Source organism: Manis pentadactyla, chromosome 9, assembly GCF_030020395.1.
Source record: "Manis pentadactyla isolate mManPen7 chromosome 9, mManPen7.hap1, whole genome shotgun sequence".
In the NCBI taxonomy this organism is placed as follows: domain Eukaryota; kingdom Metazoa; phylum Chordata; class Mammalia; order Pholidota; family Manidae; genus Manis; species Manis pentadactyla.
In genome coordinates, this window is record NC_080027.1 from 112,244,801 (window position 1) to 112,263,838 (window position 19,038).

General features: G+C 40.7%; 1 protein-coding gene across 1 annotated transcript in view; it reads left to right on the forward strand.

Annotated features, from left to right (window-relative positions):
• The window catches only part of C9H1orf21 (chromosome 9 C1orf21 homolog), a 218,308-nt gene that overhangs the window by 178,551 nt on the left and 20,719 nt on the right, over nt 1–19,038 (forward strand). Inside the window, exons 4-5 of the mRNA XM_036912564.2 lie at nt 6,161–6,237; nt 13,228–13,288. Coding sequence (XP_036768459.2) covers nt 6,161–6,237; nt 13,228–13,288 — 138 coding nt within the window. The remainder of the gene's footprint in view (nt 1–6,160; nt 6,238–13,227; nt 13,289–19,038) is intronic.

Sequence of the window (19,038 nt, forward strand, 5' to 3'; positions counted from 1 at the left end):
TTCCCACTACAGTCAGCTGACCATGTAGTTTCAACTTTGTTTTGAAGTCTAAACTTTAAATGGCATTTTAACCCAATTTAATCTTTCAATAATTAAGTTTTTTCCATGTTCCTGTGAATCACATAATTTAATACAAATAAGATACTTGATGCAATCACACATCAGACTGTTCAGAAAGAAAGATCACTAGGTTAGGTATTTTTGTTATCAAGAAAACATACGTTTTTAAAAAATTAGCATTATGGTAGTCATTAGAGCTATTCATAAATATACCAGTTCTGTCTCGCCCAACCAGGTAGTAGGATTGTACTTTCTTCACTCTCTTGAATTTAGGTGTGGTCCTCTGACATGCTTTAGCCAAGTAAATACGAGCACTTAACCTTTGCTGAACTCTGGTCTTCCCTCCCCTGCCATGGGGGGTGTGAGAGCACACATGGACGTGCAGCTTCCAACATTCTGAGTGCCTGAGTGATTAGAGTGAGCAAAATCCTCCTGCCAGCCTGTACCAGACATGTAGCATGTGCAGGACATAAACTTGTATTTTATTAAACTACTGATACTGGGGTTGTTTTTTACTGCAGCATAACCTGTCCTATCCTAATTGATATAAGCATCTTAAGCAAAAACGTAATATGGTTCTTCAAAATTAGTTAATTATCTGGGTGTGTATGTAATACTCCTCTGAAAAACTTGGAGATACATCATCTTATTGAGAACATCCTTATGATTTGCAGTGTAATTTATAACAACATTATAGCTTGGTTCTTTTAACTGCTGACATAGTGACTTTGTTCTAGATTTGTTGGTATTCAGTTAAATCTGTTCTAAGCAATTTATTACAACTCTATGTTGAGAAGTAACTGTGTGAAAAATACTAGGTACTTTAAAACTGAATTGCCCCACTTAACATTTGCTTGATATAGAATGAGTTACATGGCTGTATTTTAATTTATAGAAAAAGAACTTCCATGAAGCTGAGACTTCCTATACCAACTTCATCACCACTAAATAATTCCAACAAAATACTGACAATTGTAGTACTCTCCTTGGACAGTAATGACAATGGAAGTGTTGACTTCGCATGTTATAATGATGCTGTGGACCAAGTCAGCAGTTACAACCTTTGCTACTGGTAGCTTGCGATTGACATACGTGAACATCTAGAAATCCTGGTGGAGTGAATGTGGCTCAGCTAACATTCCTTTGTATTTGAAGGGGGCAGTGTCCCAATCTCATGTTAATACCCCTTGAGGAATCATTAATAAAACATCAAATGAGGTTGTTTTCTTCAAGAGTGCATCATTTGGGTTTCTCCCTCAAAACTGAAATGATTACTCATTTCCTCTATAGCTGAATATGTTCCTATTTTAGACACATGTGTATGTGTGTACCCCCCAAAATCTCCTAATTCTAGTTGATTAAGGTAATTTACCTTTTCTAGTTTTCGTGTACTTTCTGAAATGCAGTGGTTCAAATGTACACACACGTACACACAGTTTGTGTGTAGGGGGGACCCTTTGAGATCCCATTTAGTGCCTTTGCTTCTGTTCTCTGCATGGTCCCTCATTGGCAGCCCTAGGAGCTATTTCTCCCATTGCTTTTCTCTAGGCCTCCAGCTTCCTGCATCCATCTGGTCCCTGGGGTTTCTTTATGAGACAGAACTTCCTACTGCTGGGCCCTGAAAAAGAAAATGACCTTCCTCCTCACATTTCTAACCCAGCATCAGCTCAGCAAGCCTCACAGGACTGCAGCTGCCTGCATTCTCTCGGACTCAGTGGGAGAACAAAGGCTAAGTGATACGAGAAAGGGAGTTCCATCCCTCACCAGTAGGGGCAGTGGGGAGCGTTTAGGCAGCTTCCTGACCACACTGTGTTGCTTCCATCGAAACTAAGGAGCTGATGTTTGAGGGAATCTTTGAAGAAGCTGTTAGTTTCTCTTGGTATTCCGACTCTCCAGTTGAGAGATGCCACCCAGGGCCTGGGGAGCAGCAGCGTAAACACAGCTGGTTTGACTGTCTCCAGCCTCAGAGAAACTAAGAGAGTGGTAAGTTCACTCTAGACACTGACAAGCATGTTCTGTTGTTAAAGAATTAAAATTATTCCAAGCAAAGGAGAAAGTTGTTTGATTTGCCATTTAAATAAGCCTCTCACTTTCTGACATTAGTTTGCAAACATTTTTTGAGAAATGGATGCTTTTTTTCAACTGAAGGAGCCCCCAGGTGTAGAACAGTTGAAGGGGTTGCCGCTCTGCTTGGCCTCTCATTGAGCCCCGAGGCAGCTCTGCAGAACCCCGGGGCTCAGTTTGAACACTGCAACTGGGGGAACCCTAAACAGGGAGTATCTTTTCTCTGAAATAGACCTTCTCAAACGTTTTTAGAGTTGAGTCATCCAGGACTCCTGTTTAAAATGCAGGCTCCTGGGCCTCAATCCCAGAGGCTCACACTCAGGACATCTTGAGTGGGGCCCAGGGATCTGTATTCTAACAAGCATCCCAAATGATTCTGATACAAGTATGGATGGATCATGAAAAACTCGGCTTTACAAACTACCTGCTATGGACACTTTCAATGTCTTCATCTTGTTTCCACTTAGTCCCAGTTTATTACAGCTTATTATATATTACTGAGTTTACAAATGTAAGGTACCATTAAAATTATTTGTTTGTTTTTTCCAAGGGAAACAATATCTTAGTTACCTCTTGCATTGCCTCCAATGTAATTATCTGTCTCTATTCCTGGAGCACCCCAGACATGGCATGGCGCTCCGCACTCTCTGTTGGTTCTGCCGCACTGAGGCCCTCATCAACCTTGTCCTTCCTTCATCCCTTCTTGGTTTGGTTTTTGTTTGCTGCTTTTCGTTTTTAAAGCAGATCTCTTTCAAGCTCCCCTTCCCCAACAAATAAACCCAGAGTAGAAATTAAATGATGTTCATAGCCAGTATAACTTCTTGACACAAGTACAAAATGATTCCATGTGCCAAGGTGCTGATGTCCTTAGGGATGCAAAGAATTAGAAGAACAACTCCAAGTAGTCCCATTTTTAAATTAAATAAAGCCCACAATGAGACGCCCACTGGAATGGCAGCAAAGACAATAAATATCAAGTGTCTTTATCTCAAGGAAAAGCCCTTCTGCCATTGACTGAGTCACAAACTGAAGTACCAGTTGTTTTTATGGAACACTGTCTTTAATGTTGGCAAAAAATGACTGACAGACAAATTGAGGATATGCAGACATGAGGATCTGGCAGACGTTTTCTTCAAAATGAATGAAGAGAACCCATCACTTCAGAAAAAACAATTGGCAGTGTTTGTTGACAGTGTTTGAACCAAACTTTGAACCAAAACCAGAATTTTGGAAAACTTTATACCACCATGGTGCTTGACAACTTCTGTCAAGATTTTTCTGATGAGATTGCTGGTGATTTTTAACAAATGTGATTTGTTACACTAAGCATAAGAACTGCTGGCCTAGAGGCCAGTGGCATGGACTCTGGGGCCACTCTGCTTGGGGTCAAATCCCCAAACTATCACTTATCACTTACATGAGGTCACATACGTGCTTCGCCTCCCAATGCCACAACTTCCTCATCTATAAAATGGGGATAATACTGGGACCATCAGAGAGGTATCGTGGGCATAAAAATAAGTTATGTATGTAAATATTTGTGAACATTAAAATGAGTTACTATATGTAAACCACTTAGAATAGTGTCTGAGGTTGTGCTCAGTGAGTTGTTATTATTGATCTTGGGGACTGGTAATTTGTAAAACCAAATACATTATCAATACATAATAGATTGCTATGTAATTATATATATATATATAGTATATATAAAAATAAAAATTGTATATACATAAAGTGTGTGTGTGTGTGTGTGTGTGTGTGTGGAATTGTGACCGGGAAAGCTGCAGCCGCCTCCCTTTAGGTGCACTCGCTTCCGGAGTGAGATCACTCACCGATGACTCTTCCCCCCCAGGGGCAAGGCTGCCCTGCCCATCCATCGAATCTCTGTTGTTCCGGGGGTTCCTTCTTTTCTTAGCAACAACACAACGTGTTTAAAGGCAGATTTGGTGAAGCAATATAATTATGAAGGGTACAGTTTAATAAGTACAATTGTACATATGACACAATTGTATGTATGTAAACAGCATACAATTGTATGTCCCCTGTAGTCTTAGAAGCTGCTTTCCTGCCTCAGCAATGTTTAAAATTATTGCCTATCATTTTAGCTCAAAGAGTTTGGGAAATTATGGGAATAGAGAAAATGGAATAAGGTCCTGTCACATCAGATACGTCCATTTTGCGATGCTTAATCTAAGAGGACAGACAGTGTAGGGAAAATCGTTTCTGCTTTGGGAACCCAGGTCTTCAGTCCTGCTATTTTGAGCTATTTTTCTCTCTGTTATATGGGCTCTTTTTATCTCCGACTGTTCAAAAGCAGCTCATCACTTGTTGACATCGTTCTCTCATGCTGCTGATGTTTGATGAGCACCTTTTATACAGCACCAAGCTCCTGGGCAGGCGCTTTGGCCCCAGTGGTAAAGGGAGGACATGGTCCCTGCCCTCCTGTGTTAGTGCACTAGAGGTTTCTAATTTCTCCCATCTGCTTTGTAAAAATGAAGGTAGCTCACCTATTGTTCCCTGACAACATCAGTGGAGGAAGCAGTATATAATTTATACGTTGTAAATGTTCTTGAAAATATTCTGAAGTTTAACATGAGATAAAGAAGTTGAGATAGACTGCAAAAGAATTGTAATGATTGTTTTGTTTCCCAGAAATCACAAACAAAATCACCCTATATTTTGAAGTACTAATGTTAATACAGATAATTTTGTTTGATGGTAAAAAAAAAACAACTACAGCAAAGTCATTGGAGTTTCACTGACTTAAATGGCTTCTGTTGTCCTAGGAGAAGTAGGAACTCTTGAAAGAGTTCATTTTGGGAGTCTGTTTTATGTGCCATCCTGCATGCATGTGCTGAGATGGTGGGTGGGCCTGCAGGAGCCTTCATTCTTGCTGTCAGGTTCCCTGAGTGTCCAGTTGACCATTGAACAATGAAGGGATTAGGGATGCTGACACCCTGCTCGATTGGAAGTCCCTGTATAACTTTTGACTCCCCAGAACTTAACTACTAATAGCCTGATGTTGACTGGAAGACTTACTGAAAACAAAAAGTCGATTAACACCTATTTTGTATGTTGTATGTATTATGTGTTGTATTCTTACAATACAGTAAGCTAGAAAAAAGAAGTTTTTGTAAGTTTGTTGCAAATCTCCAAAAAATTTCCATTATATTTGAAAAAATCTACATATTAATGGACCCACACCGTTTGAACCCATGTTGTTCAAGGGTTAACTGCTTATAGTCACCTGTTAAATAGAGTATAATAGCATTTCCTTTCGGGGATATGTTTTGAGAGTGCATTATAATGCACTTTGAATATTTTTTAAGAATCATGTAAAATTTCAGAGCAGTAGTTTTACTGAGATAGTGTGTCTACTGATAGATGTATATTTTACAATTTGAGAGTGTTTCTTTTCTATGTGGTTGAAATGACATGCAATCAGTCCAAAGGACTAAGTTCTTTTTGAATGCAGCCCAATATTGAATTTTGTTAATTCAATTGAATTCAATCCCACTATTTGTTGTGGGTGGAAACTCTTAGTTTTTTTGGTCATATTTTTGTCCCTGCCACTGCTGAGACCTTTTGCAAACTTCATGTCTTGGAAATTGCCATTATCTTTTACAAATAAAATGCACGGAAGTCAGCTCACCTGGGCAAGGAAACAATGGCTATGGTTGTCCTGCTGTTGCTCTTTTTTGCCCTAGAATCTTCTGTTCTTTGACTCTTTTCCTATTTCCAATAAATCCTGAAAACACCTAAAATAAACATCAAGTATTAATTGTACTTACCTTTCTAAAAAAAAGTCACAGCTGTTGTGAAACTTACTCTTCTTTTCGCAGCGATATGCACTGTGAAACGGTTTGGCAGGTCTACCTGTACTGTGGAACATTTTTGCAAGTACTTCTGTCCTCGTGAAAGGGCCACTTGTGCAGGGTCCCAAACAAATCTACATCTCTTGTAATGAAAATTCATGCTATAGTCTAATTGCTGATTCTCATCTTGTCTTCTATATGTGTGTGTTTATGTGTTTCAGGAAAAAAGTGCCAGTTCAAATGTGAGACTTAAAACTAATAAAGAGATTCCAGGATTAGTTCATCAACCCAGAGCAAAGTAAGTTCTAGTTCCTATTTTCCTTATATTGTTTCTAAAGCTAAAAATATTTTCAGAGGGAGCTCTATTTGGCCTGCCAGATGATCAAGGCTTATTATAAAGCTTCAATAACTGAGACAGTGTGGCTTGGTCTAATGGAACAGAATAGAGAGCATAACAGACCCATAATATAAGACAGAGCTGACATTTCAGATCTGTTAGAAGAAAATAGAGGGGAATGTCTTTATAACTGTAGGGTAGGGAAGAATTTTGTCACAAAAGATGCAAATGATTAATTAATATGACTGCATTAAAATTAAGAACATCTGTTCATCAAAACACATCATAGGAGAGTAAATGGCCACAAAATAGTGAAATATATTGACAATGCACATAATGGACAATAGTTGGGGTTCCAGAATATAGAAAGTAATTCTATCAATCAACAAGTAAAAGAGAGTTCATAGAAAAACAGACTAAGGACATCAACAACCATTTGAGGAAAGATCAAGAGCTAGTGTATATGGGAGAAAAAAGTCATACCTCAAGATTAGCAAAAATTTAGAAAGTACAAAACATTGACCAGGATATGGAATAACAGGCACACGTAACTCCTGCTGGAGGGAATATAAACTGGTACAATTACTTTGGAAAACAATTTGCATTTATCTAATAAACTTGGGCCTAGGCATACCTTATCCCACAGCAGCTCTCAGATATATATCCGAGAGAAACTCTTGGACATGTGTGGCTACAGACACATTTTGAAATGTCCATAGCAGCACTGTTTATGTGAGTTCTTAAAGCTCCTGAAGGGAAAACCCAAATGTCCATCAAAAATATAACAGGTAACAAAAATGTGGTATATTCTTATGGTGGGAATATACTACATGTCAGTGAAAATGGATGACGTGTAGCTGTGCATATCAAGATGGAATAATGTCTTGAATGTAAGGTTGGGGCAGGAAAGTAGTTTCATATAGTTTCATTCATATAAAGTTCAAAAACAGTCAGAACTAAGCAATATGCTATGTATATGTGTGTGGTAAAACAATAAAGTAACTGAAAAGCATTAAATGCAGAATGTGGTTTTTGCCGACTAGATGAAACATAATGGAACTACAGGTTCTATTTCTTAATCTGAGTGGTGATTACCTGAGTGTTCCTTTAACTATTATTATTGTAGAATATACAAATAACATTATATATTTTCTTCTCTGTGTGTTATATATTTCACAATTAAAAAGTAAGATAATAATGAATATTTATCTAGAATGTTCTAGAATGGAATCTTTGGTGATAAAATGCACTGTATGTGACTTGAAGCTGCAGCCCCTTTCTTCAGAGGGGCTGTGATCCCAGAGGCTACAGATCTCATCTTGTCACCTAAACACAAACAAATTCCCTAAGCATGCTGATCATGCTAGTAAATTTGATAAAATCATCCCCACCTCCCAATAAATTTGATTATAACATGTATGTAATAGTAGCCCCATAAATTAAAATCATTCGCAGAAGACGCTGTATGATTTCTGGTTCTTCTCAGGAAATTGAGGCAAAAGTAACCTAGCTCATGATCCCCTTAACCTGGCTCAGTGTAGACTTGCTGCCGCATGGCCACCGCCATACAGCCACTAGGGCTCTTCGTGGGGTGGTGAATGAGCTCAGGGATGTACTTGTTTGACTTTCAAAGAAAACTGGACATTTAAAAAATCCACTTCTCCTTTGCATTGTCAGTGTCAGTGTAAGAGCACAACCAATCTTTGTGCCCTTGGGTCAATGTGATCCTATAATCACAGCCTCCCTAGTCCACTTTACTGGTCATCACGTTTATCTACACTAAGTTTACCTGCCTTTGGGTATAAGGTACCTGATGACACAACCAAGTCATCCTTTGATCCAGGTCATTTGATATATGCTATTTTTAAGTGCTTTCCTCTCCCTGAGTTCTAAAAAAAGATCATATTAAGAACTTCTTTTCTCTTTTAGAGCAAATAGTTATTTAACTTGGACACTGAAATAGCATGCTTTGTAGACTGGCATGTGCCGAAGCATTTAAAGAAGTTGATTTAACTGGCTCATGTGTTTACATTTAAATTATGTTTTCCACACAGCAACATGCTCGTGTTGCATATGTGTGTGTGTGTGTGTGTGTGTGTGTGTTTTAAACTGTGAGTCAGAACATTGAATTCCTGGAATTCAACTAAAATCTTTCTGGAGGGCAAGAAAAGAGCTTTACTTTTCCTACTTGCTGAAATGTAGGATCAAGGAAACTATATTTATTATTGCAGTTGTATAAAATAAGATAATAGGTATTTTTCCCTGTGGGTGAAAGGACGATCCTATACCAGATTTATTACCCATAATAAATCCAGATTTATTAGTGGTAAAGGGAGAGAACTCACAACTCCTTTTGCTACAACACATAGAGTACATTCTTACTGACTTGATGTCACGCAAGTAACCTAATGTCTCTGGGCTTCTCAGAGTTTTCTCAGAGAAAAATGGAGGTAAAAAAATCCTGCTGTATAGGGCTGGGGATTCAATGAAATAATGTATGCCCAGTGCTAATCACAGGGTCTGCTGCTTGGTAAGAATGCCTTAACAATTACAAGCAACCCAAATGTCCTGTTACGGAAATTGGTTAAATGAACTGCACTATATTCACACAGCACTTAAAGATTGGATGGACACTAGCAATACAATGCTAGAAAGAAAGAATGTCCTGGAAGATTACAGAAAGCATGGTGCACTTTTTATAGGGTGAAAAACAACTAAAATAAATCAATTGCTTTTTAAGTACGGAAAGGGATGTAGTGTCTCTATATGAAGAAAATGAGGGCATGGTGGTTCCCTTGTGCTGGAGAAACACACTTGGGGGGAGGTAAGCTAGCTCTTAGCTGTTGTGGTCCTCACTTTCGGTTTTTGTGGATGCTTATTATACTATTTAAAAAACAAATAACTGAATAAAAGTGATTCATGCATGGCTGTGTCTCAATGTGAAGGTTAGGATTTACCCACACTGAGATCCAGTTGAAAAACAATAATGATGATCATGAAGAAGTAACTGCATACAGGCTTAGATTTTCCAGGAACCCACTGAGTAATTAAATTCATTTTTGCAGGTGAAATACTACGGTATTAGGACCTTGCCTTTTCATGTTTTTGTGGCTTAGGTTTTTATTATTTGGAAAAAATTTTTTAATCACTAAAAATGAAAGCCATGTATCTTTCATCTCTAAAGTTCATTTTGCCCAGGCTTTTGTTCATTTGATTATTTGTCAATAAGAAAGATTTCATAGTGTTGCCATCCTAAGTCTCATGAAGCTGAGAGGTCACAGAAAGAAGAGCCTTTGATGGCTCAGGCTTAACTTAGAAGAGCTTCACCAGCACCAACTGGGGGCCCCATAAATGCTCCAGGCTGGCACTGGGCTCTCCAAGGCTGAGTTTTCTTTACTAGACAGAAATAGGAGTTACTAAAATTGTTAAGTTGTATTAGTTCAGTCAAGTAGCAACATACAGGCTTTCATAAAATATTTTTAGATCTAATTAATCTTAGCACCAAGTATTCCTACTTTACCAACTAAATTATCAACAATTCAATAATCCCTTTCTGGTATCTGGAGGAATGATGGAAAAGCCTGTGTGTTTCTCCTCCTCCTCTCTCCCTCCCCACTCACAGTCATCAGATTGTGTGTCAGAAAGGATTTAAAAATGGAGTTGTTACCTACAGACTGGTTCTCAGTGTGCTTTGTACTTTTGAAGGTAAAAATTAGTATTAATGCCACTGCGCTGATAGAGTTCCCACAGGAGGAGAGGGCACCCATGTTTATCCAGGCGGGAGTCAGTTGATAACAGGGTCATTTATTCCATCAGAGCAAAAATTCTGTCTCTGCCCCTGTTGAAGAGGGTTAAGGGTTTGGCTTCTCTCTGAAATGAACACGTGGAGATCAGCTGAGTCAGCCTTGGGCTCTGAGGTTACGCAAACCGAAGTCAATGCGCAGGTAACAAGGACCTCATGCAGGTGTCTGCTCCACCTGGCGGCACCTGCCACTTTTAACGGGCACAGTGGAGTGCATCTGAAAACTCATTTGGAGCATCAGGACTTGATAATCAATAGATCACCCTTCCATTCAGTCTTCTCTGTCTAGCACAGGCCACATACTGTATTTCAAGCTGGCAGGTAGTGACTCAGTCTGGGGGTTGAGTCTTGAAGTGAGGTGGAGGCCGGCAGGGATGTTCTGACACTCTTAGACACAGAAAGCAGGCCGCAGCATTTCTCTGTCAGCGGAGCACGATGGTAGCGATGCCCACGAGGAAGGCCTGATGCCTGCATTTAGTTAGAATTGTTTCTCAAAAGGCACGTATGAAAATGGTCATTTACTTCCTGACCATTGTACCCCCTACCCCAGACAGGGTAAGGCTAATACTTGGTTCAGGATTCCAGGGAGGGTGAAAATATACTGTCTTGTCTAATTAATTCTGGGTTGGGTGACTTTTGTTCATTTTGCTTTAAACAGGGGACATTTTCCTTTTTTTAGTGGTTAGGAAGTAGGTAGTTAACCTGCACACAACTGAAACCACTGACGTTTTTGTGCCTGCTTTAACGTACGTGCACCTTAAGCCCTCGCCGTCACCTCTGGTCTCAAGCTCCCGGATGGGGACCCCCCACGCTCTGCATCCTTGATCAGAGGGATGACAGATACATTTGCAGGGTCATTGTTACTTCTTCCCCTCTTGTCCATCTGTTATGCATATGTACGAGTACTAATCACACATCCTGTTTTCAGGTTGTGGTATTTTAGTAAAGGAGATAATGGAAGTTAGTAACAACCATAGAATGTTAGTGCCAGAAAGGACCTGCTGGTTTTATAGATGAAGAATTGGAGACCATCTGTACTGCCTCTGTGAGGGGTCAGGAATCACAAACATTTAGATAGAGGCCACTTGGTCAATTAAATATTTATTGCCCTCCTGTTACATGCAGGGCAATATATGCTAATAAAAACTCTAACCCAAAAGTTTCCACCATGAACACCAAATCCTAAAAATGGCATTTTTATGAGGTTTCTTGGAATTTCTTAGGAAAACTAATACATAGGTCCATGCAGTATATAGTTATTTATATCCATGCCTTTCCTATCTGAGACCCTGAGCTACCCAGCAACCTCATCTATGCAGAGCTTGGCCACCAACTGGAAGGATGCCCAAAACGTGTCTGAGCAGCACCATGGGTGCCGGAATATTCACGTTACCCATTCAGGAGAAATCCCCCGGGCTCTCCCTGGGAGCCAATCATGCTTACTTCAGCCACAACTCCAACAGACTTGGCTGTGCTGTTTCCAAGTGCGGAGTAGAAAAAGCAACTGGGAAGAAATCAGAAAAAGGACTGATACCCTCTCAGACAAGGAGAGATGCGAGAAAAAGCTCAAAAGCAGACAAAGAGTTTATGGCCATTTTGCTAAACCAGAGCCTGCTCTACCCATCATAGAGGCAGGGGCCAGGGGATATCTCAGTATTATAGGAGGGCTTTGCAGTTTAAGATCACCCGAGTGGCCACCAGTCGTTAAGTGAAAGTAAAGTAATGTTTGTTATAGATCTTCTGTTAAAAAATATATAGTTTAGAAGATATTCGTCCAAGGTGGCTCAACTAAAAAATGTCTTGGCTCTCAAAGAAGTAAAACCATGAGGAATTTGGGAGAACTCATCTATGCAAAATGGCTCTTCTGCCCTGCCAGAGAGAGAGAGGGTGGAGACTGTTCAGTATATTCTCATCCTCCCAGGTTCAGCCCCACCTTTCCAACCTGCAGTGAGCTAGGGCCTCCTTCTGAAACAGGACATTTACCTCATTTTAATCTTATAAAGGGCGGCAGTAATTATGCAACATCCGTGAAGGTGCTTACTTCGTGACTGTGGAAGTTGATTGCGGGTGTCAGATGTTTTCAGTGTTTTCCTTTTACGTCAGAGCTACTGTCATTGAGCTCCCAGATGTTAAGTGTTGGCTTTGCAGTCAGGAACACCCCCTTTGAGCTCCATCATCTGTCCCAGGAGGCCAGAGGGTTGTGGGTCACTGGTGCACTCTCTGTGGCCCCTACATGGTGAGGCATGCTACTGAGGGGCATGTCAGGCGGGCTGCGCACCGTGCCTAGACGTGAAGGGCGGAAGTTGTTCCAGAGCTCCAGTTGCTGCAACCAGTGAACATTACCTGCTTTCAATAAAAAGAAGCACTGTGCCATGTGTCCCTTACCCTGGCCTCCTGAACCTCCCTGGGAACCCACAACTATTTGCTCGGCAGGAATCATTGTCATTAAGACCGTGTCCCCACGGAGGCCCTTTCCACCCTGAGCCCTTCACGTCAGTGACTCTTCTCTGCTCTCCTTGCCATCTATGTTTTGTCCCCACACCCATGTCCAGTTCACCAAGTATGCTGTTAAATAGTATGAGACAAGCAAACAGGACAGGTGCCGCTCAGATGTGGGCCCCTACTTACTCCACCTCCCAGTGGAATTTTAGTTCCAGAGAGGTGCATTTGCTGTCCCCGTGTTCAGGGGCATGTCATGTTCTCAGCTTATTCACCCACGCCTATGCAGTCAGCTGATGCTGACAACTTCTGCAAAATAACACATTTCAGTGTAATAACTAGGATATATTTTCTTTTTACAGTTGCACACAGAAATGAATATGTCATGTGCTGTGCCCCTATTCCTTTTTTCTTAAAATCATAAATGTGTCTCATAAATGTGATCCTGGTCACATTGCTATAAATGATGTGTACATTGAAAGGAAATTGTGTTCCTTAAATCATAGGAACTGATAGACTATTATGAAACATGTTTGTGTGATTACTGTAATGACATTTATCCTTAATGTGACTTCAGAGTATTCCAGTGGAGAAGTCTGCAGGAAAATAACTGTCTGCCCCAAAGTTTAAGGACTCAGCATTTTTTTATTTGAGGGAACTAGGTTTTAGAAAACATTGAAATATACACTTAACTACTCTTTGCTTTGCAGCATGCACATCTCTGAAAGCCAACAAGAATTCTTCAGAATGCTGGATGAAAAAATTGAAAAGGTAAGAAACAAAGTAAATGAACTGCATTTTTCAAGGGAGATAGGCTAGTTGCCCCATGAGTCAGGGTGACAGTGTTCTGGTTCCTGTGCCGCACAGCTACTCTTGTAAGGGGATGGGTGGATGGTTAAAACGAAAGTCCCCCCCCCAAAAAATAATGTGGCTGTGGGAAGGTTTGGTGTATGATGGAGTTTCCCAGGATCCTAGGCTACCGTCGATCATTAGTTAAAGTGTGTAAAGCCAGATAGAGACTAGTAAGAGCCTTTGCCTAGAGACATGCCGCCATCACTGCGCATTGTGTGTACCCTATGCCCTGCTCTGACCTCAGTCTGCAAGCAAGTAGGTGCTTAGTTCCTACCAAATATATTGGGCGCTGCTCCATGACTGACAGTGCTCTGACTTCTTTACAGATATCACATTCATGCTGCAGTCAATACCTACCCCAGGGAAGTGGCTGTGAGACAGGTTTTATCTGCATTTTACAAACAAGGAAACTGAGGCTTAGGATGCTTGAATACCAGGTTTGCAAGGCTAATAATGGTTGAGCTGGAATTCCAGCCCACATCTGTCTGACTCCAAAGCAGAGTCTCCAAGTTGCTTCTGGAGGAATGTGTGGATTTTACATTGACAGTAAGATGCAAAGTCAATCTGTGTGGAAATTGAACCCATACTTACGATGTCAGAGTACCCTATGCTCATCAACAACCAAGTAGAGATATGGTAATAATTCAAGGTTTACGTGCCTTATAGAACTTAAATTCATCACCGCAGAGGGGTGACTTAAATACAAAAGTTAGAAATCTGAGTACTGTAATTTGAAAACTGTATTCTGAAGAAGAGTGAAATGCTAAATTCAGAACATAGCACAACTGTAGTTAAGGTATCATGGGTCCATTTTACTTTTGAAACTTTTCCCATTTTATTTTTTATTTCTTTTCTACTTCTTGTGGTGCTTTTATCTGAGCATGTCTTCATGTATTCCTAAGTTATGATATATATTACTCAATGGAAGGTAATGAAGGAGATCTTAAATTCATCAGTATTTCAGCAGCAGACCCAGGTTCTGAGAAAGACACCCCCCCCACACCCAAAGAATAACTGTAAAATCTTTTAATGCACCATTCAAAGACCAGCATATGTTAGCAATGGAAAAATAGAGATGGGCAATGAATTTAAATGGTAGTTTAATGTATAATGTTCCTTGGCTGTGCATAAAAACTCGTTTTATGTCATTTTTCTTTATTTTTAGTGAAATTTTGGCTTATACATGCATTTTAGGTTGAAAACTTCATGTAGGAATAATTACCAAGTTTCGCATATTGATTCAAAGCTGCTAACTTGCCGGTAACATTTTGTTTTAGTAAAAAGAAGTATAGAAGATATATTTTGTTCCTGTTGTAATGGTGAAGATCTTCTCTTTCTCAGTTTCTTTGGAATTTTTTTTCTTCCACTAACTTTTCAGCAATAAAAAGACCTGTCTAGTAGTCAGAGGTAGTCTGTAAAAAATGAAACCTGAATTTTAAGTTACCTTTTTTAAACAACATTTGCAAACCCTGACAGAGCATTTGGATGCTCTAACTCTTTTCCAGTGCATTTCCATAATTGAAATTCTACCTGTTTTTACTCAAAACTGAAATTCATTGTTCCCATCCGAAATCTGATGGCCCTTTTTCCTTTTGCCTCCAGGGTGTAGAGTGTGATGTGTTTAGGCCAAAAAAAGTAAAGTTCATAATGTGATCATTTATTGGATGGAATCTTCCCTGGGCAAAGGAGGATTTGTAGATTCAACATAGTGTTCCCACTATTGAAGACATTTATATTCAAAGAAGAGCTGTTATGCAACCTATGACATGCACCCAGTTACAAATGGCCAGGGGAATTTTCTGTCCTCTCTGAACCCAGCTTTGATGTGCCTCCCCTGTTGTCTAAAGCTCATCCTCTTGAATACTGTGAATATGCTATCCTCTATGTTATTTAAACAGTAAGCCTCCAAAAGTTAAAATATTCATTCTTAATATATTATTTGGCTTAATGTGATCTTTACCATAGTCTTTATTATTGAAATTTGAAGTGAGATTCTTGGAAACTATTTTCCTGGCTTTTCCCCATTGCAAAGTAGTTCTCTGGTCCAATCTAGCATGAGGATCACCATAAATGAAACTCAGGTGTGTTCTTTAGGTTTTATAGGGCTGATTTTTTAAAAAACAATTGAAATTCAGAGCTTCATGCTAAAACTTGGAGTCATTCTGAGAGGCCATGAGTTTTGAGATTTAATCTCTCTCAGAGATACACCTTCTACTATATATTTGAATTTACTCATAAGAAGCAAGCAAGGGAAAATACGCTTTTAAGTATCTGTGATAATAGTGTCTAGTCCAGACAAAAACAGGGATTTATATTTTACTTTAGGAGGACGTAGGAAAAACTGACGATGAAGTCTTTTGCTGTCTTTCAGAGACAACTCTGAATATTAAATAATGTCTCGGGACAATGCCATTTCCATCTGGTTGGTTTTCTCATGCAGGACTTCTTAAGTTTTGGAATCTTGTAAAAGTTATAAAGACTGTCCCTATAAAAAGGCACATGATCTCATATACACAATTCTTAAGCAAAATGTCAGAATTCTTAAGCAAAATAATTCCCACGAGCCTGTCCTTGGGCCCCAGGCAAAGAACCTGTGGGTTTCCTTATGATGAATTTCATTCATGTGCTTCTCTGGACTCAGGGCCCAGCCGCAACCACAGCCTCCCACGACCTCATCCATCTCTCTGACTTCAAAGAGGAATAGGGAACAGCGCGGTTAACGCCACCTAAGCCCATTCTCCTTTCTTCCTTTCTTACTTCGCCTGCTTCTCAACAATAGCTCACAGTCCTTCACCTCCTGCGGGTGAGCTGTCCGCATGGCTACCTTATCATCTTGCATATTCCTCTCTGATTTTGAGATTCTGCCTCTGACTGGAATCATTCAATGTGACATTGTGAGGAAATGTCTGAGAAATAGCAGTCTGTGGATTTAAAATCAGCTGATGTTAAAAGGTGTTTATCTGTAGACCTCAACATCTAGCGAAAAATCCTTTACACTTAGGAAATACTTGGGTTCCTGAAGTGGCTCAATAGCACCCCAGAACTAACTAGAAGTTGGTAAGAAAGGTCATGGGAAGTCTGTATTGATAAATTTATCTCAAGGGCTCCTTCTCTTAATATTGCATCTGATCTGTCTGACCCGCATCACAAGTCAGTGTGCCAGAGACCAGAAGGTGTTTGCTTGCCATCTGGTGAGGAGAGTGACTTGAGCGTAATTATGAACTATGATTGTTAGTTCTGTATATAAACTCTTGCTGGAGGGATGGAGCTGATGAGAGCTTTTACTTTCTAGTGATGTGTTTCAAGGCATCCTCAGTGCCTGCTAGTGATAAGAAAATACGGGACTGTTGTATCAAATCCTGAAGAAGGTTACACAGCTTATCCCCTGTGGTCAGAGGAGGTCACAGCATTTCCCTCCCAGCGAGTGTGTCACTGTCAGGAGCCACCGAGGTCCTCCACCCTGGCGGAGAGATGCTCTTGCTGGCATGTCTACTTTGAAAATGGGCCAGGCTGCCCATTTCATCCCATTAAATAATGTATTGCTTCATGCCATAGTATGGCCTTGCTTTTGCTAATAACCAAACCCTTCCTGTGTCTCTTTTCTCTTCATTCCCAGGCCTTGCATTCTTTCTCTCCCGTGTGTACCTTTCTTCATTCATCAGCCAAGTTAAAGCTGTAATTACAAGAGTAAGAGGTGACTGGGTCCTGTTCTGTTTTTCTCCCAACTGCATAGCTATAAGCAAATGCCGTTTAATCGTCATGATGATAACATTGGGGTAGAAACCACAGGTGAAGTGTGTGCATATTCTAGGCTGTAAGGAGCCTAGCATTCCCGTGTAGCTAATAGTAATAGGTGATGCAGCCAAGGAAAATAAAGCAAGCAACAAGCCTGAAAGAAACGCACCACACCCAGTCTCTCCGCATTTTCTTTTTGCTGGAGGGCTTGATTTACAAAGAATTCTTGAGGTTCTATCAGCCAGGCTCTCTATGGAGCAGCAGAGGAGTTCAGATTCCGGGAACAGTGTAGGACATAAAAGTACATAAGAACCAGGCCGTTTTTATGCATGGCCGGCAGTGCTCTGAACTGAACAGCAGTGTGGGGTGTGATCAATGAATGGTTATTTAGCTGTGGATGCAGTACTTGGCGTATAAGACCATAACCCAACATGTCACTCAGAGCAGGGACAGTGATGCCAGCATGTGTCATTCCCTGGTCATGTCCCCATTCAGCAACCTTCCTCTTCTTGGGCTGTCTGTCTCTCTTCCTCCCCATGGCCTTTTCCATTCTGCATTTGGCAACCGAGGGCTGTGTTTTAGCCCTTCCTTCGGAGAGCATTCTGGGATAGAGAGGGTGCCAGCCTCTGTAACTGCTGCCTTATTATATAAGAATCTCTGAAAGGGCTGGGAGCATTAAATAAGCTCCCTAAGGAAAATAATTGGGTCTCACTTGTCTTTGTCTTCCCAGAACCCAGCACAGGGCCTGAGACAGAACGGATGCTTAATAAACTTGTTGAATGAGGGAGTGGTGCAGACCAGATCACCGGAATCACCAGGCTAGCAGAAGCAAAAGCATGCAGAGGGAGGAGCTGTAGTCAGGCAGACTCCTAGTGCAGGGCCCAGCATGAGCAGAGGTGCCCCCAACAAAGGAGAGCCCAGCAGGTATACATACGGCAGGTGCCGTGCCACGGAACTGGCTTGAGGGGGGTCGGGGAAGGAGGCAGCAGCAAAGGAGAGAACAAGCCTGTGCTTCAAACCCGGGCCGGAACCGAGGACCAGCTCCAGTCCTAGCTGTGCGTGCAGCTGATTGTTCAGTGTGTCTGATCCTTGGTTTCTTCACCAGAAAAACTTGGATAATAATACAAACTTGTCTGGAAAATGAAAAAAATTTGCTATAGAGTGGTTCGCAGAATGATTGATATGTTGGCCACGCTACAACTGGTAGCATGTTTTATTTTGGGTGGAGTTGCTCCTGTCCATATCATCAAGGCTATTTGTAGAGATTTTGGTGGGGGGTAAGGGGTTAAGGGGCTAGGACCAAAACTGAAAATGTGCAGTGTATCAGCTTGATTCATGCTGAGCGTGCCTCCCGGAGGTGTAGATTTTACTCGCAGGGACCGTATTAGAACAGGATACTTCTAGGCGCATTGACCTGCATCCTGCCTGTGTGGTTTAAACGTGTTAAGGAGTTAGATTCATGTGAACATTTATGGAGCCGTTAAACGACCTGTGCCAGCTTTTGAGCTGTGATTGCAGAATGAGCAGTGAGTCAGCGGCCTGGGTACAGCTCAATCCCTATCAACGTTTTCCTGTTTGAAGGACTCATTCTTTTTTAATTCTTGTAGGTTTTTAAAAACCTGTTTTACAACTATGCATTAATACCAGCCTCAAAATGCTTGTAACAACAACAGAAAGTTAGGAAAGGGGATTCTCCCCCCAAAATCATTAAAATGGTGAGACTCACTTCTTTGATGCATTTAACAAGCTTAACTGGGATGTATTCTCTGGACCCAGAAACAAGCCAGGAGCCATGGGAGGTAGGTACCTAATGAGGAATTAGGAAATTGAGTCCTTGCCTTTAGGGAGCTTCTCATCTCAAAGCATAAAGTTCTGTGTTGGAAAGAACTTTAGAGGTTATCTTATCCCGTTTACCTGTAACTTTTTAGATTTTA